General features: G+C 42.6%; 1 protein-coding gene across 2 annotated transcripts in view; it reads right to left on the bottom strand.

The window, feature by feature from the left end:
* The window catches only part of UBE3B (ubiquitin protein ligase E3B), a 123024-nt gene that overhangs the window by 50220 nt on the left and 47586 nt on the right, over positions 1-25218 (bottom strand). For both annotated transcript variants that reach the window (XM_073582612.1, XM_073582613.1), the window contains 11 exons: positions 24656-24760; positions 24472-24568; positions 18942-19027; positions 18535-18617; positions 17529-17634; positions 17023-17143; positions 6356-6533; positions 4908-5077; positions 4581-4748; positions 4263-4434; positions 3975-4093 (listed from right to left, as the gene is read on the bottom strand). In XM_073582612.1, the coding sequence (XP_073438713.1) occupies positions 3975-4093; positions 4263-4434; positions 4581-4748; positions 4908-5077; positions 6356-6533; positions 17023-17143; positions 17529-17634; positions 18535-18617; positions 18942-19027; positions 24472-24568; positions 24656-24760 (1405 nt within the window). The remainder of the gene's footprint in view (positions 1-3974; positions 4094-4262; positions 4435-4580; positions 4749-4907; positions 5078-6355; positions 6534-17022; positions 17144-17528; positions 17635-18534; positions 18618-18941; positions 19028-24471; positions 24569-24655; positions 24761-25218) is intronic.

Genomic DNA, 25218 nt, shown 5'->3' with positions numbered 1-25218 from the left:
AGGAATCTGTCTCCATCCATCCGTCAGCAGATTAACAACATGTACAGTATAGTGGTCGACAATCCCCTGGAACATCTGAGGTTTATCGATGTGGATCAGCAGACGAACTGGTACGACTGTGGCTTATATGCTATAGCATTTGCCTACGAGCTTATGGCAGATGGCGGTGAACCCAGAGCTGAGTTCCAGCATCAGAAGATGAGGACTCATCTAATATCCTGCTTGCAGAACAACAGAATCAGCGGATTTCCCAAAAAGGTCAGGGAGTAACTCCATGTCTATAAACGGCATGTAGAGTGTATGACGGTCCAAGAGATCGCCCTGACCTTTAACCGCACAATGAAGATGGGGTACGGCTGGAGGTGACGGCTATCACACGTCAATGTGTGGCGGCCGCCATGTCAGGAGTAGATAAGCCGCACCTCAGGACGAGGCAGATTCCGGGCTCGGTCTCTGTCCTCATTACTTTCTGCAGTCAGATGTGATCAGAGGATCAGTGAATCTTCTGCTGCATCTGACCCGATGTACGGAACATGCTGCCATGATCCAGCACCGCCCAGGGGAAGGGCAGGCCGTCAGCCATGGTTCCCTAGAGGTTTCCTCCACTGGGGGTTTTTCCTCTCCTGAGTGCTGACGGACGACGACTCTCTGTGAGTCCAGGACCCATCACCATCATCATCATGGGAACTTCTACTTGTGATATCTTGTATGAAGTGAATAAAGAATTCAATTAATATCTAGCAGCTGTGTGTCTGAGCCATGTGTCTGAGTCTTGTATCTCTACATTGAAATTGCAGGAAAAGTTATGGAATTCTGGAAATGACAGGTGTGATATTTTTTCTGAGTTTTCCCTACAAACTGTTTGGAACATTTGAAAGAATGATTGTCCGGAAAAGAAAATATGATGCTGCCATAAGACCTGTGTTTGCCAGCAGTAGAGAGTCCACTCGTGTGTGGGGGCTTCTCATCAACGGAGGGGCTCACTCACAGTAATACCTCAACAGGGCCATGAATGAAGAATAAAATCTAAACCTCCTCCACGAGCAACTACTCCCATCATCCAGGGCAAGGTTGTGATGATGCTTTTTCTCCTCCATAATGGAGACCAGGTCACATGGGAAAACTGATAACTAAGTTGCTTTGGTGAAAAAGACATTGGCATTTTGGTTCCAAGGACGAAAACCAAAGTTTGTGTCAGTCTCAAAACTTTTGGCCATGATTGTATTTATCCATCTTAAGATAATGATAGCACTCCATTCCTGATAGCTAAAACTTCTCTCACCTTCTGCATTAATAAACCACTTTTCTCACTATTTTTTGTGCAGAAAGCAGGTAAATACGTTCCGCAAACTGATTTTCGGCATGTCTGCCCTGTTGGTCGAATTCTATAGAAACTTCCGTGCCGCTGATAAATATTTAGGAACCTGCTCTCACTTCCTTGAGTGTGAATTGGCTTATTATAGGGGGGGCACAGATTTTTGGCCACGTGTAGAGTGAATATAGTACTATAGCTCAGTGGCTAGACACATAGATTTAGTTAAAGCCATTGGGCACAGGGAATGATGCTGCCCTATAGTGTTGATGTGTTGTCATTGTGGCACATAATAATTGTCTCCTCCTGTGATATGATAGAAATACCAACAAGACGCGTGTGCCTTAAAGGTGACTATAAATATATCTACTAAAAATGATTAATATAAGAGAAGAGTAACCTAAACTTGAAGTAGAACTGTATGGAATAAAGGAATATTTTCAGCAACAGCGCCCCTTGTCTACAGGCGTTGTATCTTGTATTGCAGCTCATCCCCATTCAAGTGAATACCAAATGCATGGACAACACTAATATTCTCCTGGAAATAATCAGGCACTTTATTTCTAATCCTGAACTACCCCTTTAAGGATTCCTTCTCCCCTAAGCTACTACAGATGCATTGATTAATGAGATGGATCTATTGATAAAGGAGAGATTTATTTGTATTAAATGTTATGTGGGCAGTCTCTATGCCTTAGGCCTCTTTCACACTTCCGTTATTTGCATCAGTTAAAATCCGCCAAAAAGGCGGACAAGCGGATCCGTTCTTAACGGATGCCACAGGATCCGTTTTTTGACGGATCCTGAAAATGAGGAAATTTAAAGGAACCGCTGGCCGGGAAGGAGAAGGAGAAGGAGACAGAGAGAATTTCGGGTTAAATCAGTGTCTGGAGGATCCGCCGGCCAAAAAAACGTTGCAAGCTCCGTTTGGAAATCTTTGAGGATGTTAACGGACAGCAACATTATGGCGGATCCTCACAAAAACGGATGGAACGGACGGCAATCCGTCAAAATCTGCCAGTAATGGAAGTCAATGGGGAAAAAAACGGATCCTCAAAAGAAAATTGCGGATCCGTTTTTTTCAAAACCAGGCGAATTGTGACTGATTGTAAAAAACTGAAGTGTGAAAGAGGCCTTAAGGATCAACCAAAGAGCTGGTAATCAATGCCCATTTGGAAAAATCACAGGCAAAACGGCAACGTCGGGGTGGTGGAGCACTGTACTCCTAGCACAAGGCACTTTGTAAGTATATATAACAAGGTTTCTGGTTCGACTCACCCATTTCCTTATTGAATGGAGCATCGCAATAGAAATGCTATTTCCACAGGACTTAAAGCTAAATAACTAGGCTGCTTGGTATGACTAGTACACCCACTATCCACACCTGCTTGCATTGACCTGACCTCTAGTCTAAAGATACAGTAAATGTACTTGCACTTTATAAACAGGCTAAAAGGGATTATGAAGTCTTTGTATGCAGGTCTGACAACCTATGAATAATCTGAGGGGTTTTTTAGGTACTGAAACCAAATTTATTTCCTTTTGACTTTTGAGATGGGATACCTTTACAACTTTTGATTTATAAATTTTAGGTCAGCGCACCATTGTTGATATACTGATATATTATTGTTCTATCTGCTCGAATTTTTGTAGAATTTTTTAAACATAATTCATTAAAATCAAATTTTTAGTGACATTTTCTCTGCAATGTATCTTCCTTTCTCCTTAAGATTTACATATTGAGGGGTGTGTTAAGATGAACCTCAGTAGGGGTCTCTTCTCCACGGTTTCACAAAGGAGGAGTTTCTTAAGGGACACACTCTTTATAGCCAGGTATCATTCTTTACTCAACATCCATATTACCCCCATCCTCATGGTAGGGCTCACCCAGATAATCACCTGGGATGTGACTCTTATCTGTTTCAGTATGAACAGCAACAACACCTTTACTGTGTGTCGCTTAACCCCATTTTTAACCTATGATCACCTATGAGTAAATGCACAACAAAACTGAGCAGACACCTGGTCTTATAGTTACGTAACTACAATTAATGTGACAAATGCGTATTATTGCACACTGCTGTCCCCATACCCTCGACCACATAGATCTTTTGTACACATGTATGTGTTGCTTGTATATATTGCTTGTATAATTGGTTTTGTTTTTTCTTTGTCACTAACGATATGTTCATCTCCTGCCTCCAGAGTGACTGTATGAATAAGACCCAGGTCTGGGTTGAAACGTTGCTTATTCCTATGTCACTTTAAATCCTGCACCTTAAGATGTTCTGAACACATGTCTGTTTTCTTACATGTGATTTTGAAATAAAAGAAATTGCAACTGAAATAAGAGTGAGCAGCAAATGTCCTGATTTGATGATCCAGGAGCTAAGTCCCTCCATCCGCCTGTACCTCGCACCCTCTACTGAGTGCGTGCTAGTTCTCCTCACCTAACAACCACTTCTAACAGGGTAGTATGACAATTGTAATACACAAGATAGATTAGTTTTTTTTTTAACAGGAGGTATATTTTGTAGAGGAAACACTGTAATGGCTAGCACAGCTCAGCATTCAGAACATGAAATTGCTCATTAGGGGAAGCACTAAAAACATAAAAAATAACATAATTGTCATTAAATTGAATATGGCCCTACTGCCTTACCGAGAAGACCATCCCAGACCATCTTGAACACAAAGCAGTTGAGAAATGCAGAAATTGTCACAAGTTCTTCCAGTTTGAAGGATATTTGCTCCTCGTACACCTCAATATCATCCAGAATCCTGAAAAGGAGACACACCAAAGATATGTGACATTAAACTAGAAATACAGCATTTAATAACACATATGATCCTCCACAATGTTTTTCACGTGTGGGGAGATGTAAATCAGTACAACTATAGCCAAAGTATTGTGATTATCCATCAATAAACTGAAATCTTAGATACTCACGTGATTAAGTGTCTGGAGCAATCACAGAAAAGGACAAGCATGGCCAAGAGCCTGCGGGACTCCTCGGTGTCATTGCTCAAGCACTCAAGGAAAAGTTTTAACCCTCCTTGAGGTCCAAGTTCACAGATGAAAGCCCACAGCTTGGGAAGAAGATCATCCAAGTAAGTTAAGCCTAGAGAAAGAGCAAAATGTACACAGTGATTGGCTGCCGATACGCAAGCCTGTCGGCCCCTCACCAGGAATCAATATGGTTAAATATATTCGCAGATTCTGTCCAAAGAAAATCAATAAACACAAAGTGGCAAGCATGGCACGTACCAGTAAGAATCTGGAGACGGATCTGCGTGAGAGTCGTGAGTGCAGTCTGGTACAACACACAGATATTGCAGACTTTTTGCACTTCTTGAGAGTCCACTCTTTTACCTCCAATTGGTTTCAATATGTGACGAACCGAGGCAGATTTCTGGAATGCCCTTTTAATCAGGTCTGGAAGGATACATACAGAAAGCAATCTGAACTTCAATGTAAAAAACTGTATCTGAAAAGTTTGTAACTAAATGTAAACATGGAAGCCAAGAATAAGATCCAACTACAAAAACCACAACCAACATTCACAATATGCCTGCTATGCTTACAACAACTCACTTTTCATGGGAAGATTGTTCTGTGGAGAGGAGCTCGGGGTGGTCACAATGGACACATCTTGATTTTCGGCTAATTTCTTGCTGAGGACTTCCCGGAACAAGATGCGGATCATATGAACACCCCACAAATGCTGAAGCTGCTTGGTAAGTAATGGCATTGATTCATTGAGACTGGAAAGTAATTAAGGAGAAAATGGCAAATTTAGAGAGAAATACTACGATGGGAGAGGGATTTTGGAGAATAAGGAAGGAGATAAAGACATTCTAAATAGAGGAAGGTTATATAAAAGGGTTGAACACATTTGAATCTTATGTATGACAAGTCAATGTGACTCCAAGTGATTTTAATGTCGTGAATGCATGGGGGTTTTAGTTAATTGAAAAGGACTTCAGGTTTAAAATGATACAAAAAGAATTTACGGTAAAAGCCATTGTTGACAAAGAAAAACCCTGTCCATATTTCCTATTAGAACACATAGAGGGTGGTTACCAAGAGCAATCTAATAGCAAGACTGTAGAGAGCAGCGGCCATTTTAGCCGACCAATTGTCCTTGTATTGGAAGGAAGGCTGCCATGTACTTCTGTCTGGCTCAGCCTCAACCGAGCCAGGGTGTAATGGCGGCCAGCAGTCACGGCGGCTTTGCCGGCTGGCAGGCCGCCCTCAGCAGAATAAAAAGGAGAAAGTTGTGGAGAGGATGCAGGATAAGCCTGTCTCGATAAACAATGTACAGACAATCGGAAGAAAAACACACTTTACTGGAGCAGTTGAGAATGAAGATTACACAGTTATTCAGTAAACTGAACAGTCTCTCATGGTGTGATGATCCCAGCAATTTTATGGCAATGTGTAGCGGCTCTCCTCACTCCCGCTGCATATAGCACTATATGTGCACTAAAACTTCTCCTACCAGCCTGGACCTTGGCACCCATGGCTCCTCAGGCTTATAGGAAAGTACCACAGTTCTCTTCCCACCACTGGCATCGAATCAACACATCTCTCTTATGATCCCCAACTTGCGTAGTATGGCAGTTGGGCACTTCTTGAACTGTGCAGGACACTATGTCCCATGCGGCTGCACAAATTTCACTATGGTTCTGACATCGACTGCAGCAAAGGCACTGGCTGGTTTCCTTTATCTCCAGTACCTCTTAATTCCAGGAGCGCAGGGTTGCGTCTCTTTGGCTTAGTAGTTTTCCAATTGGGGGCTGCTACCCACCAAACTTCACAATAGCCCTTACACTAATTGTGTGTAGAGTTCATATTCCTTTCAACAGCTGCGGCAGGCAGATGCCTGGCCAACCATAGCTCCTCCAGGCCAAGTTAGCTGTTTGCTCAGGGTGCGGGGACCGGGATCCAGAGAGCTGAATTAACTCAGTTCTCCAAGGGAGGGGGGATTTTGAAAGTAGAATCATTTTTTTAAAAATATGCTAACAGAAGTGAAAACTTACCCATAATCTACAGTTTGGGAGAACCAGCCCAATACGGGATGCCAGTGCGTAAGATTGGATTTCTTCTGGGACACATACTTTTGGCAGTATGATAACATCTGTGTCAGCACGCTCACAAAGTGTCCCGTCTCTTCTTCTAAAACTTTCTCTGTCAGGTGTCCTAGATGAATTAGATTGCCTGAAAAGCAAAAAGGAAATATGGAAATAAGTGGAATATAGAGTTTATGAAGACTTAAGACCTTAAATGGGTTGTCTCAAGATAGGATTTCACTAGTGCATTGCTCCCCAGGCTCTAGGCCTCCCTGCTTGCCAAATACTGTTGCACTCTTGATTGACACATCGAACCAGCGGAATTGTCATGAGCTCTCCAAATCTGTTATATGGAGGCTTGGTCTTTGCAGCACTGGAGAATAAAGCGACACTGAAACTGGCCGGATGCAGCAAGTTTCAGAGCGGTGCCTACATGGTATATATAAAAAAAACTTGTAACTGATGCGCTCCATATTTAGGAGACAGACCACTGATCATGGACTGCAGTAAAAAAATAGACTTAAAATCCCTCCATTCAGTCAGATGTCTTAATTAACAAGTAAATTGCAAACTTACTTATTTTACAAACAATTGGCGATTTTACACATTAAAGGGTCTAAAACTACAAGTCTGCGGTCAGGATGTGAATCCGCACACTGTGTGAACTGTGCGCAGTGAGGATCCTCAGGTGTCAGTGCCAGGAACGGCATTCAAATGACCGCACGTATGCTACATGCACACTCCTGACTACAATCCAACAAGATGGGCGTAAGCAAATCTGCTCTGAAACAGCAATTTTTTCCCTCCTGATCTAGAGTATAGATTGGCTGGATTAACATTTAGAACAAACAATATGTACATGTAAACCTTTTTTTGAAACCATTGACCAGCTCCTGGGGTAGACTATTCCACAGATTAACAGTTGTAATGGTAAAGAAGCCTTGTGTCCTATTTAGATTGGACCTTTTTTCTCTAGGAGGGAGTAAGCTCTTGTCTTTTGAGATGTTTTCGATTTGATAATATTTTTGAATGGGCCATTTATGTACTTGTACACATTAATCATGCCCCCATTAGAGGTCTCTTCTCAAGACTAAATAAATGGAATTCTTTTAATTTTTCCTTAGAACTAAGACCCTCCATGCCCATTATCACTTCTGTGGCTCTTCTTTGTACCTTTTCTAGTTCCAGGGCATCCTTTCTATGAACTGAGGCCCAGAACTGAACTGCATATTCCTGATGAGGTTCCACTAATGCTTTGTAAAATAAAATTATTACCTTTCTGACCAGCGAATCTATGCCGTTTTTAATACATGACAATATCCTGCTGGCCTTAGAAGCCGATGGTTGACACTGCATGCTTCTCTATATCCAGACATCCAGATCCTTCTCTACAATTGACTCTCCTAGGTTTACCTCACTAGATGATATGGTTCACACATATTAGATGTACAACTTCATATTCATCCATATTAAACCTCATCTGCCAAGTGAATGCCCTCAGTTTGTCCAAGTCAGCTAATAATTTATGAACATCTTCCATAGGCTGCACTTACTATATAGTTTGGAGTCGTCTGTAAAAACAGAAACAACCAATAATCCCATCTTCTATGTCATTAGTAAATAAGTTGAATAATATCGGACCCAGCACTGAACTACTTATAACCAAAGATGGTTTAGAGTAAAAGACATTTACCACAGCTCTCTGGGTGCGGACTTTGAGACACTATTACCAATTTCAAACCTTCCTTTCTAAGCCTATAGACCTTCATTTATAGATTGGGTGTCTGTGGAACAAAGTAAAATGCCTTTGCAAAGTCCCAAAACACTATATCCAGTGTTACCCAAGTCCAGGATTCTACTCATCTCTTCATAAAAATGTGGGTTATATAGAGCTCATGAATATGGAGAACTACATGGCAGCAGGTTTACCAGTCCTCTAGTGATAATCTCCTGCTGGTAAAACACTGATTACATAAAATCTGCAGCAAGCAGACCACTAAGCACAACATCACTGAAATCATGGTCTTTGTCTGTACATTATGCTGCGCTACCATTAAGTGACAAAACCCTTTAAAAACTCTGGGATGCAGCACATCTGGGTTGGGGACCTTGTTCACATCGATTTTTCTTTGACCATATCTACATTTAACCACCTGTGTATATTAAATATTAAGAGCGCTGGGATTGACTACATCCACCACTTTTCTTCTTTGGCAGAATTACTAAATGGGATCTTCAGAGTTGAAAAACCCATCTATTAATTCTGCTTTGTCTTGTACCTCTGTGACCAACTCCTCATTACCATGATTTAGGGAAGACACCAGTGCAGATCTTGGTTTTGTATTTATTTTGTATTTTTTTCAATCAAATAATTTTTAAAAACAATAAATACACATTATGATGTTCAAAGCAAGGGGGAGCATACATATTCCTCAAAAAACAGTTCTCAATTATCAAAACCTGTATACAATTTGTTGTTCAGTACCCGGAAACCTTGAGAAATGTATGGATAACAAATTACCAAACATTCATTACCGTTATATAGAAGGGAAGAAAACAAAATTTATGGGACACATTAACATGCCTAAGAATACTAGGGTGACACATTAAGGTTATGTGGGACATTCTCAAATACATCCCACGTCCTATATAACAATACTCTTGATGGCATACCAGGAGTATCCAACCATGGAACCCATATCCTTTTGACTTTATGCATTGAATTACATATTTTGTCTATATATTTTTCCACTCTGATAACAATATGAAATCTTTTTTTAATTCGCAAATTAAGGGGTTAATCCATTTGGATGCAACATGTTTCCTGGCCTGATATAGGATACACAAAATTCTGATCTATACTCGATCAAATTCTATGTCATCGTCGATTACCCCTAATGAACATGTTAGAAATGACCAGATCCAACAGAGCGCGTAGCCTCGTCAGGTCTTCTACAAACTGACACACAAAATTATTCTACAACAAGCTGATAAACGTTCTCTACTTTTCAGTTAAAGCAGAGCCATGTCCCCAGTCAATACCTGAGTAATTATACACTCCCGTAATGAGTACACTGCCAGCATGTACAGCCCCCGCCATCTGATCATGCAGTTGTCCCTCCGACTCCTCAGTGATGTTGGGGGAATTACATAAAAAAATAATATATCAGTGTTTACCTCGATTTGTTATCTCACTAACAAAGTTTTAACTTCCTTACAATCTTACTAGCCTATTGCCATTTACACTCACTTTCATACCCTTCATAACACACAGACATACTCTTCCACATTTCCTATTTTCCCTATCTTCTTGAAAGAGCATAAAACTAGGAAGATTTACAGCCTAGTGATGTTAAGAGTCCAACTATGTTCTCAGCAACACCAACCACATCAATATGTGCTTCCAATAACAAGGCTCTGAGCTCTCCCATTTTTCTGAAAATGTATGGGCACATTTGTCTGTTTAGGGATCACCTTATATACTGCATTAATCCATTTCCTACAGTCCTCTTCTCCAGCCTCTTAGTCTGACTACTTTATAACGTAACTACCCCTATACTTTCTTCCTTGTTCTCTGCCATCATCCCTAGTTTAAATACTCAGACACACCTGCTAGAATTCTCTCCCCCAGAACAACAGACCCGCTTCAATTCAAGTGCAATTTATATGCAGAATATTGATTGGATCACAATAACACATCATCCCAATGCTCTAACGAAATCCTTTTGTTCTGCACCGGGGCTGAAACCATGCATCTGCCCAGGGGCATAACACCAGCGGTTGCAGGGGTCGCAACTGCGATGGGGCCCCTGAGCACTTAGGGGCCAGGGACCCAGGGCCACCAGTCAGGGCATTAATGCCCTGACTGACGTATGGAACCTAATGAGCAGAGGGGGGCCCGCAGCGGCGGGGCAGGCTGAGCGGGAGGGGGGGGTCAGAGAGGCACCATGTCAGCGCCGAATCCCCCCCCCCAGCCGCACTGAACTATACCAGCGTCTATGACGCCGGTACAGTTCAAAGCAATGATGGAGGAGAGAGCGTCAGCTGACGCTCCCTCTCCCGTCATTCCCCACTCTGTCTCTGACACACAGCAAGTGCGTGATGACGTCATCCTGCTCTCACTGTGTATCAGGCAGAGCAGAAGACAGGAGAAGCGCAGGCATGAGGAGAAGGTGAGGAGAAGGTGTTTTTTTATGCAACAGTACAGCCAGGACTGTGGGGCCAATCTCGGTGAGGGGGGGCTGTATACCATGGTGCTGTATACCATGGGGGGGATGCTGTGCTGTATTCCATGGGGGGTGCTGTATTGTATACCATGGGGGGGTGCTGTGCTGTACACCATACGGTGCTGTATACCATGGGGGGTGCTGTGCTGCATACCATTGGGGGCTGTATACCATGGGGGGCGGTGCTGTGCTGTATACCATGAGGGGCTGTATACCATGCAGGGCTGTATACCAGGGTTCCCCAACTCCAGTCCCCAAGGCCCACCAATAGATCATGTTTTCAGGATTTCCTTTGTATTGCACAGGTGATGCAATTATCACCTAAGCAATACTAAGGAAATCCTGAAAACATGATCTGTTGGTGGGCCTTGAGGACTGGAATTGGGGAACCCTACTGTATACTATGCGGTCCTGTTTACCACGGGAGGGGGTGCTGTGCTGTATACCCTGCGGTGCTGTATACCATGGGGGGCTGTATACCATGCGATGCTGTATACCATGGGGGGTGCTGTATACCATGTGATGCTGTGCTATATACCATGTGATGCTGTGCTATATACTATGCGGCTGTGTTATATACCATGGGGGGTACATTATATTCTATGGGGGAGGCTGTGTTATATAATATTGGGGGTGACATTATATTCTATGGTGTAGCAAGTCAGACACCTGCCCTCCGCTCCTTTCATTCTCTATGTGGGGGTGGAGTTATGGGAGCGGTGGGGCTGTGGACAGTTCGAGGGATGGAGCCTGGGCTGGTCTCAAGGGGGCCCCGAAAATATTGCCAGTATGGGGCCCCGAAATTCCTAGTGGCAGGCTGGGGTGGGGGGCCCCATTTGAAAGTTTGCACCGGGGCCCATAACTTTGTAGTTACGCCACTGCATCTGCCTAAATTCCTCCTGTCTCTCCTGTGATGCACAAGTTGTATTCCAGAGAATACTACCTCAGAGGTCCTTACCTTGTTTCAAATTATTCTGAAGGATCATTTTGAGGACCTACCAACTACACTGTCAATGGTTACCACGTGGACCACAACAGATGGATCATCCCCAGTCACAGACTAATTTATCAACCCATTCCAGCATATACCAAAACATGGCACCCATGAAAATGCAAACTAGTTGGTTGGGCGATCTTGGAGACAAATTACGGTCAAGTTGCTAGCCTGTTCTCCCAGCTCATACAGATGGCTACTAGGGTAGTGGATACTGCTCTCTCTGAGTCTGATATCCTTGCAACATCACCCATTTTGGCAATTTAACTTGGAAGCACAGAAACAGGACCAACCTTCATTTTCTGAGACCTCTTTCCACTCTCCGTTACTACATTACCCTAGCTCCTTGCCTGCTCCTCTTGACCCACTTCTCCACCCTCCATGTCTAACCCACCAATTGATTGCTCAATGAGCCGTATGCTCCTCTCAAGATTTTAAATCGCTGTAATTTGCTCCTCCTGATCTCTAATAAGATTCCAGATGGACAACATGCTCAAAACTGCCACAACGGCATATACCCTAAAACTCCTGCTCCAGTTGTTCATAATTAACCCCTTCACCCCCAAGGGTGGTTTGCACGTTCATGACCGGGCCAATTTTTACAATTCTGACCACTGCCCCTTTATGAGGTAATAACTCTGAAACGCTTCCATGGATCACGGTGATTCTGACATTGTTTTCTCGTGACATATTGTACCATGTTAGTGGTAAAATTTCATTCATATAACTTGCGTTTGTGAAAAAAACGGAAATTTGGCGAAAATTTCGCAATTTTCCAACTTTGAATTTTTATGCCCTTAAATCACAGAGATACGGCACACAAAAAACTTAAGTAACGTTTCTCACGTGTTTACTTTACATCAGCACAATTTTGGAACCAAAATTTTTTTTTTGTTAGGAAGTTATAAGGGTTAAAAGTTGACCAGCGATTTCTCATTTTTACAAAACCATTTTATTTTTACGGACCACATCACATTTGAAGCTACTTTGAGGGGTCTATATGATAGAAAATACCCAAAAGTGACACCATTCTAAAAACTGCACCCCTCAAGGTGCTCAAAACCACATTCAAGAAGTTTATTAACCCTTCATTTTCTTCACAGGAATTTTTTGAATATTTAAAAAAAATGAACATTTAACTTTTTTTCCCAAAAATATAATTCAGGTTCAATTTTTTTTATTTTACCAAGGGTAAAAGGAGAAAATGGATGGGAAAAGTTATTGTGCAATTTGTCCTGAGTACGCTGATACCTGATATGTGGGGAGAACCACTGTTTCGGCGCATGGCAGAGCTCAGAAGGGAAGGAGCGCAGTTTGACTTTTTCAATGCAAAATTGGCTGGAATTCTGATCGAACGCCATGTCAAGTTTGGAGAGCCCCTGATGTACCTAAACAGTGGAAACCCCCCACAAGTGACCCCATTTTGGAAACTAGACCCCACAAGGAACCTATCTAGATATGTGGTGAGAACTTTGAACCCACAAGGGCTTCACAGAAGTTTATAACGTACAGCGGTACAATTAAAAAATCATATTTTTTCCACAAAAATGATCTTTTCACCCCCAATTTTTATTTTCCCAAGGGTAACAGGACACTAAAAGTTATTGTGCAATTTGTCCTGAGTACGCTGATACCCCATATGTGGGGGTAAACCACTATTTGGGCGCATGGCAGAGCTCGGAAGGGAAGCAGCGCCATTTGACTTTTTTGGCTGGAATTGAGATCGGACACCATGTCGTGTTTGGAAAGCCCCTGATGTACCAAAACAGTGGAAACCCCCCCCACAAATGACACCGTTTTGGAAACTAGACCCCACAAGGAACTTATCTAGATGTTTGGTGAGAACTTTGAACCCACAAGGGCTTCACAGAAGTTTATAACGTACAGCCGTACAATTATAAAATCATATTTTTCCACAAAAATGATCTTTTCACCCTCAATTCTTACTTTCCCAAGGGTAACAGGACGCTAAAAGTTATTGTGTAATTTGTCCTGAGTACGCTGATACCCCATATGTGGGGGTAAACCACTATTTGGGCGCATGGCAGAGCTCGGAAGGGAAGCAGCGCCATTTGACTTTTTTGGCTGGAATTGAGATCGGACACCATGTCGCATTTGGAAAGCTCCTGATGTACCTAAACAGTGGGATCCCCCCACAAGTGACCCCATTTTGGAAACTAGACCCCCTAAGGAACTTATCTAGATGTGTGGTGAGCACTCTGAACTCCCCCAGTGCTTCACAGAAGTTTACAACGCCCGGGCGTGAAAATAAAAAAATCGTATTTTTTCCACAAACATGATCATTTAGTCCCCATTTTTTTATTTTCCCAAGGGTACCAGGGAAAATGGACCCCAAAAGTTGTTGTCCAGTTTGTCCTGAGTACACTGATACCCCATATGTGGGAGAAAACTACTGTATGGGCCCACGTCGGGGCTCAGAAGGAAAGTAGTGACGTTTTGGAATGCAGACTTTGATGGAATGGTCGGCGGGTGTCATGTTGCCTTTGGAGAGCCCCTGATGTACCTAAACAGTGGAAACCCCCCACAAAAGACACCATTTTGGAAACTAGACCCCCCTAAGGAACTTATTTAGATGTGTGGTGAGCACTTTGAACCCCCAAGGGCTTCACAGAAGTTTATAATGCCCGGGCATGAAAATAAAAAAATCGTATTTTTTCCACAAACATGATCATTTAGTCCCCATTTTTTTATTTTCCCAAGGGTACCAGGAGAAAATGGACCCCAAAAGTTGTTGTCCAGTTTGTCCTGAGTACACTGATACCCCATATGTGGGAGAAAACTACTGTATGGGCCCACGTCGGGGCTCAGAAGAAAAGTAGTGACGTTTTGGAATGCAGACTTTGATGGAATGGTCGGCGGGTGTCATGTTGCCTTTGGAGAGCCCCTGATGTACCTAAACAGTGGAAACCCCCCACAAAAGACACCATTTTGGAAACTAGACCCCCCTAAGGAACTTATTTAGATGTGTGGTGAGCACTTTGAACCCCCAAGGGCTTCACAGAAGTTTATAATGCCCGGGCATGAAAATAAAAAGATCGTATTTTTTCCACAAACATGATCATTTAGTCCCCAATTTTTTTATTTTCCCAAGGGTACCAGGAGAAAATGGACCCCAAAAGTTGTTGTCCAATTTGTCCTGAGTACCCTGATACCCCATATGTGGGAGAAAACTACTGTATGGACCCACGTCGGGGCTCGGAAGGGAAGTAGTGACGTTTTGGAATGCAGACTTTGATGGAATGGTCTGCGTGTGTCATGTTGCCTTTGGAGAGCCCCTGATGTATCTAAACAGTGGAAACCCCCCACAAATGACACCATTTTGGAAACTAGACCCCCTAAGGAACTTATCTAGATGTGTGGTGAGCACTTTGAACCCTCAAGGGCTTCACAGAAGTTTATAACGCCTGGACGTGAAAATAAAAAAACTCATATTTTTTTCCCACAAAAATGATATTTTTGCCCCCAATTTTTTATTTTCCTAAGGGCAACAGGAGAAATAGGACCCCAAAAGTTGTTTTGCAATTTCTCCTGAGTAGGCTGATACCCCATATGTGGGGTAAAACACTGTTTGGGCGCATGGCAGAGCTTGGAAGGGAAGGAGCACCATTTGACTTTTTCAACGCAGAATTGGCTGGAATTGAGATCAGACGCCATGTTGTGTTTGGAGAGCACCTGATGTGCCCAAACAGTGGAAACGCCCCAATTCTAACTCAAACCCTAACCCCAACACACCCCTAACCCTAGTCCTAACCCTAGCCCTAACCTTAATGGGAAAATGGAAATAAATACATTTTTTTAATTTTATTATTTTTCCCTAACTAAGGGGGTGATAACGGGGGGTTTGATTGACTATTTATGGCGGTTTTTATGTTTGGCAGCTGTCACACGCTAAAAGACGCTTTTTATTGTAAAAATAGTTTTTGCATCACCACATATTGAGAGCTATAATTTTTCCGTATTTTGACCCACTGAGTCATGTGAGGTCTTATTTTTTGCGGGACGAGTTGACGCTTTTATTAGTATCATGTTCGGGCACGTGACATCTTTTGATCGCTTTTTATTCTGATTTTTGGGACGCAGAATGAACAAAAACCAGCGTTTCATGATTTTCTTTTGGGGGGTGCGTTTACACCGTTCCGCGTGCGGTAAAATTGATAGAGCGGTTTTATTCTTTGGGTCAGTACGGTTAGAGCGATACCTCATTTATGTCATTTTTTTATGTTTTGGCGCTTTTATGCAATAAAAACAATTTTATATAAAAAATAATTATTTTTGCATCGCTTTATTCTGCGAGCAAGAACTTTTTTATTTTTTCTCTGATCATGCTGTGTGGCGGCTCGTTTTTTGCGGGACAAGATGTCGTTTTCAGCGGTATCATGGATATTTATATGCGTCTTTTTGATCGCGCGTTATTGCACTTTTTGTTCGGCGGTATGATAATAAATCATTATTTTTTGCTTCGTTTTTTATTTTTATTTTTTAAGGGGTTCGCTGAAGGGGTTAACTAATGGGACAGTTTCATAGGGCAGGTCGTTACGGACGGGGCGATACCAAATATGTGTACTTTTATTGTTTTTTTATTTCCAAAAAATGAATTTATTAGGGAATATTTTTTTTTTTTTTTTTTTTTTTTTACTTTATTAGGCTGTCCCAGGTGGGACATCACTGTCCTGTGACAGATCGCTGATCTGTCACATCACAGATCACTGTGACAGATCAGCAATCTGTCACAGGCATTGAAGAAGACTTCCTCTTGCCTGCGCTTTGCAGGCACTGAGGAAGTCAGCTCCCTACAGGCCACCGAAGGTCCCCGTCGCCATGTTGGATCCGGGGACCTGTAGGGAAAGAGACCCCCGCCCCCCGCAGCAGCGCTGCACATTGCGCTGCTGTGGGGGGCTCAGGGAAGCACAGAGGGAGCCCCCTCCCTGCCGATGCTTCTGTTTAACCCCCGGTACACCGCGGTCATGTTTGATCGCGGTATGCAAGGGGTTAACGTGTCAGGGGCGGTTCGTGACTGTCCCTTACACATAGTGCCGGGTGTCAGCTGTGATAATCAGCTGACACCCGGCCGCGATCAGCTGATCGCGCTAGACGTACTATCACATCCATGGGCATAGGGGCCCGGGTCCCATGGACGGGATAGTACGTCTGATGTCAGAAAGGGGTTAAGGAAGACTGTGAACTGAAGGAAACCTCAAATTCTGCTATCCATTAACAAAACGAAAAAAAAAAAAATAGGAAAGACTTAGAAAATGTAAGGAAAATAGTTGTCATAGATTTTAGCAAAAAGAGAAAAAATTTGGGTCAATTGTGTCAGCTGAAAAACATCCAGTTACTGTATGTTTTTTTTAGTTATAGAAGAAGTCTCATCAGCTCCATTTCAAGTTATACAGTACCTAGTAAGCACAGGGTGTGACTCCCTTCTAGACAAGCACACACATCTCTGCACTGTTCTTCCCGACTCATGAACAAAACAAATTTGTGAAAGAGTCCATTTGATTCGATCACAGATAATCTCTGAAACAAAGAGAGAGATGCATAATGAAGAAGCATACCATGCAACTGAACAGCAGCTCCCTAATGGAAAGACTACTGTAGAGATGTAGACGTTAAATCTGTGACAAACGATCTTGTCAAATTTTAAAAGAATCAAAAATGTAATCTACAGGCTAAGGTAGCCATCTATGAAGTGTTTGTCAGCCATTAATCCAACTATTTTATTGAGTGTACATCACTAAGGACTAAGAATTGCACCGTGTCTAAAGCACGCTTAGATTTTAAACTCAAACTCAGACCGTACTCCTTAATGCGACCCAAGAAATCACAAGAACACTGAGCTTTCTATAGAGGTGAATAAATAATTTCTCTTAAATTCATGTTGACATTTGTTTAAGTAACTTACATCTGGAGTAAGGACAGATAAATGTGATATCAAAGCAGGAACAGACATTATGTGGATAAGAAAGGAACGGAGAAGATTGTCAGAAAATTGTGCAGCTAGCACCGGACTGGAAAAAAAAAAGAAAGAAAAAAAGATTATTAATCCCATTAAGATTCTCAAAAACGTTTTGTCTATCTTGGAGAAAAGGGGGCATAGATATGCTTAATGTAAAGAAAAGAAAACTAAATTTAAGTATGGCCTTTAAGGAATTCACCAAAATGGCAGCCTTCACATATTTCAACCTGCAACATGTCCTAGGCATTAGGAGGATATAGTGAAACAACACTGCTAGAAAAGCTGTTTTTGAATAATGTTGGAGAAAGTTTCGGTAAGCTGAGGAACAGCTTCAAAAAGAAGCATAACGGATCTTCTCACTCAGCCTGACAGGTTTACAACTTGATACAAGGAATGGCTGAAGCAGGAGAAAAAATACCTCCTCAGATGACTAAACAGAACAGGCTTCTATTGCTTCATGTTACCTCTGGGCTAAGTTGTAAGCCCATTTTCATCAGTTTTCATCAGTTTTACTGTTACAGTAGCAGACCCCTGACCGGTGTCTCTGCCCTGCTGCTTCATCACGATGCTGTTTCTCAGCTTTACCAGAACTTGATCTGCTCTGACATCGCTCAGAGACATTTGTCTCGAGCAGCGTTTCATCAGGCAACCAGTCCTAATGCATGCCTAGAACGGGTTGCAATTTGAAATATGTGATTGCAGCAATTTGGAACAACTGAGAATCCATTTAATTATCCAAAATACAGTTTACTAAGTTAAACATATTAGTCTTTCACATTGCATTCATCTAAGACATTGATTTATTCAACAAAACACCTTGGCTAACACAAACTCTACCTTAGTATCAAATAATTTTAGATTATAATAAAATATCAAGAATAGCTATAAGCTAACACACAAAAAGACAATATTGCATCCAATACTACTACAAAATTATTCCAATGACTCATACCGCAGTGCCAGAGAAAATATTGCTGTTAATGTGGCTTTAGACAGGGATGGGCGTGATCGAGCCAGACCATTGGTGAGAAGAATCTGCAATCATAAATACTCAAGTTTTCGAATAAGAATCACACAACTATTATCAATTACCTGGGGTGCTAATATGCTCCAATATAAGAACTGCATGAAAGTAGAAATGGGAATTACAATTTCTAACAATAAAGGCAGGACAGGTAGGTATAACATTTTCCATACTGTAATGTAACCTAAACTAACATTAACATTTCATAATGAAGAAGTTTCCATTAGTCATACAGTATCACAATCCATCATATGATACCATCACACAATGGCAATTATAAAGCAGAGATTAATTTCAACAGATGACTTTCAGTTAGCACAGGAGGCAGAGTATACCTGTAATACAGAATAGAAGCCTTTCTGATTGAGATGCCCCATGATATTTGCACAGATATGGGTCATTGCAGGTCTCAGATTTTCACCTGCAAGACACAAAGGGAAAGCAAATCTAAAATGAAAAATCAGGACAACAGTAATATTGATCAATGCTACTGATAAACCTCAGTTGCTCTAGACAGACTAATGGCACCAGAAGGTGCAACAATGATAATCTCAGTATAAAGCAGCAATATTACATGGAATCCAGACTAATTCTAACATAATACTTTCTTGTACCTTTTTATTTCCTCTCAAAGGGATGGTCAGCAGCAAAAAGATACGTTTTTACTCAGGTCCTCCTATTCAGCACCTCTATCCTGGACTAAGTTACTCCACCTCATCATGCTGTGTCAGTGACATGAAGAAGAGAAAAAGAGGGGCTGTCAGACTGGCTGGGTGCCAGGTAAACCAGCACCAATTCTCCATAAGGGCTCATTAAGCTGCAGAGAAAGGGACTGAATCATCTAATGAATGTAGGCAGACCAGCCTCATCATCACACAATCAACACAGCATGAGACAGAAAGAACACAATAGTGGATGAAGTAGGATAAGAGAGGGGTGCTGAAATGTAATGACCAGAGTAAAATTAAACAAACTATATCAACATAAATTCAATTATTTTCCACCACTGAACAAACCCTTTAAAGAGTTGTTCTCATCACTCATCTTCGGGAACACACTGTTCCCCAGCCTCCAGGCTTTCTGCTAGCTGTGGGGTGGTGCACTCCTGAATGAATGACCAGCAGCATTGACTGATCAGACCGGTAGGCTTGTTGAATATCTAGCCAGAACTGTGTACTCTTCAAGACTGCAAGCAGTAGGGGATCACAGTGGCACTAAAGCTGCCTGGATCCAGCAATCTAGCCAGCTCCAGAGCACGCTTGTAAGCCTTAGGGTATGTGCACACGGAGTTTTTTGGTGGTGCGGATTTTGTAGTAAAATCCGCAGATAAATCCGCAGGACTTTAGTCCTGCGGTTTATCTGCGGATTTGCCTGCGGTTTTGCCCTGCGGTTTCACACCTCATAATGGAGAAGGTGTGAAACCGCAGCGTTTCTACACAAAAGAACTGACATGCTGCGGATTGTAAACCGCGGAAAAATCCACAGCATGTGCACTGCGTTTTCCAGTTTACCATTGAAAACAATGGTACTGTACAACGCACCTAAATCTGCTGCAGACCCGCAGCTTCAGAAACGCTGCAGATCCGCAGCAGAATCCGCACTGTGTGCACATACCCTTATGGCAAAGGACGGGGCCAATTTTTTAAATTCTGAGCAATGTCACTTTATGTGGTAAAAATCACAAACTTGACAAAAATGTAAAAAAAATTGCAATTTTCAAACTTTGAATGATTATCCCTTTAATCCAGGTAGTCATACCACACAAAAACAATAATAAATAACATTTCCCACATGTCTGCTTTACATCAGCACCATTTGTAAACCGCTAATTTATTTTCTTAGCCTTTTAGGAGGTTTAAAAATGTTGCAGTAATTTTTTCATATTTTCAAGTAAATTTACAAAAGTTATTTTTTGAGAAATATATCCAAGTTTGAAGTGACATTAGGGGTCCTATATATTGCAAAACCCCAAAAGTGATACCATTTTAAAAACAGTACCCCCTGACATATTGAAAACTTCTGTCAGGTATTTTATTAACCCTTCAGGTGATTTCCAGGAATTGATGTAAAGTGGTATAGCAGGAGTGAAAAAGTGTTTGTTTTATCATCTAAATGTCGCTAACTTCTGAAGTGACTGCTATAGCGGAGAGACTCTAAGGCCGCTATTTGGCCATGAACTGCTATGGCAAACATCAGGACCACACAATCATGATCTCTGTGTGTCAATTAGATTAAAGCGGAAGCCCCCACAATCTATTAACCATTTATTTGATGTAGTCACTTTTGACATCAGCAGCTAAGGGGTTAAATAGATATGGACGCTGACAACACTGAGCGTTTGTGATACAGCAAGTTGTCAGCTATAGAATACAGCCGACAGCTGCTGGATTGTCACCTGTCTGGGAAGACTATTCTCTTATATCTCAGGTCAGTTAAAAGACGTATTGGCGGTCAATAGGGGGTTAAGCACTGAACTCCTTGACTAGGAGACTGGTCGTCACTGTTTGACTGCAGAGGTGGCTGATAATCTAGGCAACGAGTCGTAAAAAATAAAATTAAAAATACCTCCAATCTTGAGAACAGAGAGGAATTTTAAAAACAAGTCAAGTTGCTTATTTTTTATAATCACTTTGGAATTTTAACGATTTATGATGTTGAAAAAAATCTCTTTAATTTTTACTATAATAAGAGGTCTAAGACAGACCTAGGCAAAGTGCATTATTTCTGTCCAGCCCACGAACTGTTTCAGCAAAAGGGCTGCAAATAGTGGAATTTGCAGCAGACCCCCGACCGGTGTCTCAATTTCCTTGAAATGCAGATATTGGTTAATACAATGATGAAACAGACAGCCATAAGCTCCCCTTCCACCATTGAGCCTGTGCATTACTATACTGCGCTGCCTGTGTTGAGCCTCAGTACACAGCGCAGACTAGAGCGGGGGGGGGCAGGGTTATGTGAGCAGTTTAAAATTTTTTAGACTTTTAACTGTCAGTACTTGTGGGAAACTGTGGGGACATCATACTGAGCAGGGGATCTTGGAGACAAAATACTATCTACTAGTTGGCTTATTCACCCAGCTCATACAGATGGCAACCCTAGTGGCTACTGCTCTCTCCAAGTCTGATATACTTGCATTATCACCTGTTTTGGCAATTTTACTTGGTAGCACAGAAACATGAGCAGCCTTCATTTTCTTACACCTCTTTCCACTCTCCGTTACAGTAGAAATGTCCCTTTAATAACATGTTGGTCTGCGATATCCATATACCGAACAATTATAATAACTGCAATCTAATAAACTTAAACACTGACATCATTCTGATAAACACATCTATAAGGCTGTGTACCTATGTTGAGGATTGTATGCGTTTTTGCCGTGGTTTTCACGGCGAAAACACTGCAAAAACACATACAGAATGCACCCCATGCATTCCGCACATGCTGTGCTAATGCTGCGTTTTTTTCCACGGCTGAATTGTGTAGCGGAAAAAAACGCAGCATGCTCATTCGTTTTGCGGAATCACAGCGATACCGCACCCATAGGGATGCATTGATCCACTTGCTTTCCGCATGTGGCTATGCCCACCATACGCAAAGTGAGCGGATCATGTGCGGATGGTACCTTGGGTCTGGAGAAGAGGAGACTGTTCTCCAGGCCTTGGGTACCATATTCCTGTAAAAAAAAGAATTAAAATAAAAAAATCGGCTTATACTCACCTTCCGGCGTCCCGCGCAGCCTTACCGATGCTCCCGCCAACTCCCGTTCCCAGTAATGCCTTGCGGCAAGGACCTGTGATGACATAGCAGTCTCGCAAGACCACTACAGTATCGCAAGACCGCTACTTCATCAAAGGTCTTAGTCGCAAGGCATCGCTGGGAACGGGAGCATCGCTGAGGCCTGGGGACGCTGCATGGGACGCCGGAAGGTGAGAATAACACTATTTTTTATTTTTTTTTAAATTATTTTTAACATTCTATCTTTTACTATTGATGCTGCATCTCTGCAACGTAGCCTAACAATGATATCAAAACATTGGCAACATTTAAGCCCCCATTACACACTGCGATATCGCTGGCAATATCGCTGTAAAGTCACCGATTTTGTGACGTTATAGCGATATTGCTAGCGATATCGCTATGTCTGATACTTACCTCCGACCGGCTCCCCCGCTGGTTATCGCTGATCGCGCGAGAAGCTCCTGGATCATTCCTCGTCGGTCACTTCCTGCGGCACTTCCTGCTGTGACGATGAGCGACGCGTGGAGCCGGGCGGGAGGACGCAGGATCGCCGCGTCTGACAGGTAAGTAGCGATCCCCGTCCCCAGCGATGTCGCTAGTGAGATCTGCCTGTGTGGCAGCTCACTAGCGACCACCTAGCGATGCACCAGCGATCCTGACCGCGTCATATCGCTTTTCGGGATCGCTGGTGAGTCGCTAGGTGTAACGGTACCCTTAGTGGGAACTAAAATAAAGATAATACACCCTATAATTAACAGAGCCCAGTAACTAGATCTACATTTTTTACTTTTGATACTATCAATAGTGCTCATAAAATACAGTACAAAACTATCAGCCATAGTCCTAAAAAAAGATTGCATGACATCAGTAAAGTATTAACGCTGATCTCCTTTATTGTATTCAATAAAATGGGTATAATAGGAGCACATAGACCAGATATTCAAGGCAGAAATAGTGCTCCTCCAGCATTAGGTTGCACTAAATGTGTACAGAAGAACCTATTGCTCTGCGTGTTGAGAAAATCGAGGGACTTATTACCTACATTCTCAACAGATTTCTCCTCTGCAAGCTCTATCTGTAATTTGTCACCCACTGGGAGGCATGGGGTGATTACAAGCAGCACAAAGGGGGATGCCTGCTATTCAGTCAATTTTTAGCTCAGAGAAACAAGCAGCAGCAATAAGGAGAACACTATATAGCAGAGCTGAGCTGTCTTAATCCGAATTAAGCTGTGTTAGATAAAACACTTGTTACAGAGCAGCTTGATATTTTTGGTGTCCCTCTTACCTTCTCTGCTGCTAATGCCCCCGTTACACACTGCGATATCGCTAGCAATATCGCTGTAAAGTCACCGATTTTGTGACGTTGCAGCGATATTGCTAGCGATATCGCTACATGTGATACTTACCTCCGACCGGCTCCCCCGCTGGTTATCGCTGATCGCGCGAGAAGCTCCTGGACCATTCCGTATGACGTGGTCAGGATCGCTGGTGCATCGCTAGGTGGTCGCTAGTGAGCTGCCACAACAGGCAGATCTCACCAGCGACATCGCAGGGGTCGGGGGTCGCTACTTACCTGTCAGACGCGGCGATCCTGCGTCCTCCTCCCCGGCTCCACGCGTCCCTCGTCGGCGCCACAGGAAGCCCCAGCAGGAAGTAGCTGACGAGGGACGCGTGGAGCCGGGGAGGAGGACGCAGGATCGCCGCGTCTGACAGGTAAGTAGCGACCCCCGACCCCTGCGATGTCGCTGGTGAGATCTGCCTGTTGTGGCAGCTCACTAGCGACCACCTAGCGATGCACCAGCGATCTTGACCACGTCATATCGCTAGTCGGGATCGCTGGTGCATCGTTAGGTGTAACGGTACCCTAACTCCTGCCCCCCCTTCCCTTTACATAGAAGATAATGGGTTGCGTCACATGACACCTGTCTCCTCTGTGAAAGATGGACTAGAGCTGATTTTTACAATGGATGACACGTTCGGGAGGCGGGGGAGGGAGAAGGGTCTGATAAGTGGGGAAGGAAGCGGATTTCTCATATAGGATACAATACAAAGTTTCTTACAATTGCATGTACTATTGATATAGGTAAAGTTTATTAAAAGTACAGCTCCTTTTTAAAAGTCCTACCTTTCCCTCTGCAGATCTTCCAGGTGGAGGTATCTGTGAAGTTGACCAGCATGGTGAGGTAGAGAGTGATAAGCTTGGAATCCTGAAGAATATCAGGCTGAACAGAGAAAAAAACAAATATCCATCTCAGATCTGAGCATGACAGCAAATATAATGTGACGCAACGGTTATCTTAAATACTCACTTTTAATATCTTAAGAAACTCGCAGCACAGCCATAAAATGTCTTTAATTTGTTTTATCCACAAGAGAGTGAGATCTTTAGATAATGCAAGAGAAATGAACCAGACCTGGAAGGGATATAATCCAATGTAATATGCACACATACAGCCTTCAATATATTATGCATTTAATAGAGCGCAACAGTGTGACACTGACAAAAACATGACTCTAAGGAAACCTGAGCAGCTTAGAATCACAAATAGGGATGGGTTAACCCGAACTGTAAAGTTGGGGACCGTACCTGTACACGGTCCCGAACACGGGTTTCCATGGGAAACCTGTGTTTCAGTTCGGGCTGTTAAAAAAAGCAGAAAATTAATAATAAACTTTATAATTATACTTACCTGTCCAGCGATGCACCGGACCACGACCCCCGGTAAGTATAATCTAAATTGCTTTTCTTCTCTTTCAGGTTACATCGGGGGCTTATCTACAGCATAAGCCCCTGATGGCGGTGGACGCAGCTTATAGGCCAAAAATGGGGTGACAGATTCCTTTTAATGAGCGGCCCCAGAAGCAGATGCGG

This window comes from Dendrobates tinctorius, unplaced genomic scaffold (genome assembly GCF_039654945.1).
Source record: "Dendrobates tinctorius isolate UK_male_01 unplaced genomic scaffold, ASM3965494v1 ptg000073l, whole genome shotgun sequence".
NCBI lineage: Eukaryota > Metazoa > Chordata > Amphibia > Anura > Dendrobatidae > Dendrobates > Dendrobates tinctorius.
The sequence above is the reverse complement of the archived record's forward strand: the minus strand, read 5'-3'. Positions and strand labels throughout refer to the sequence as shown.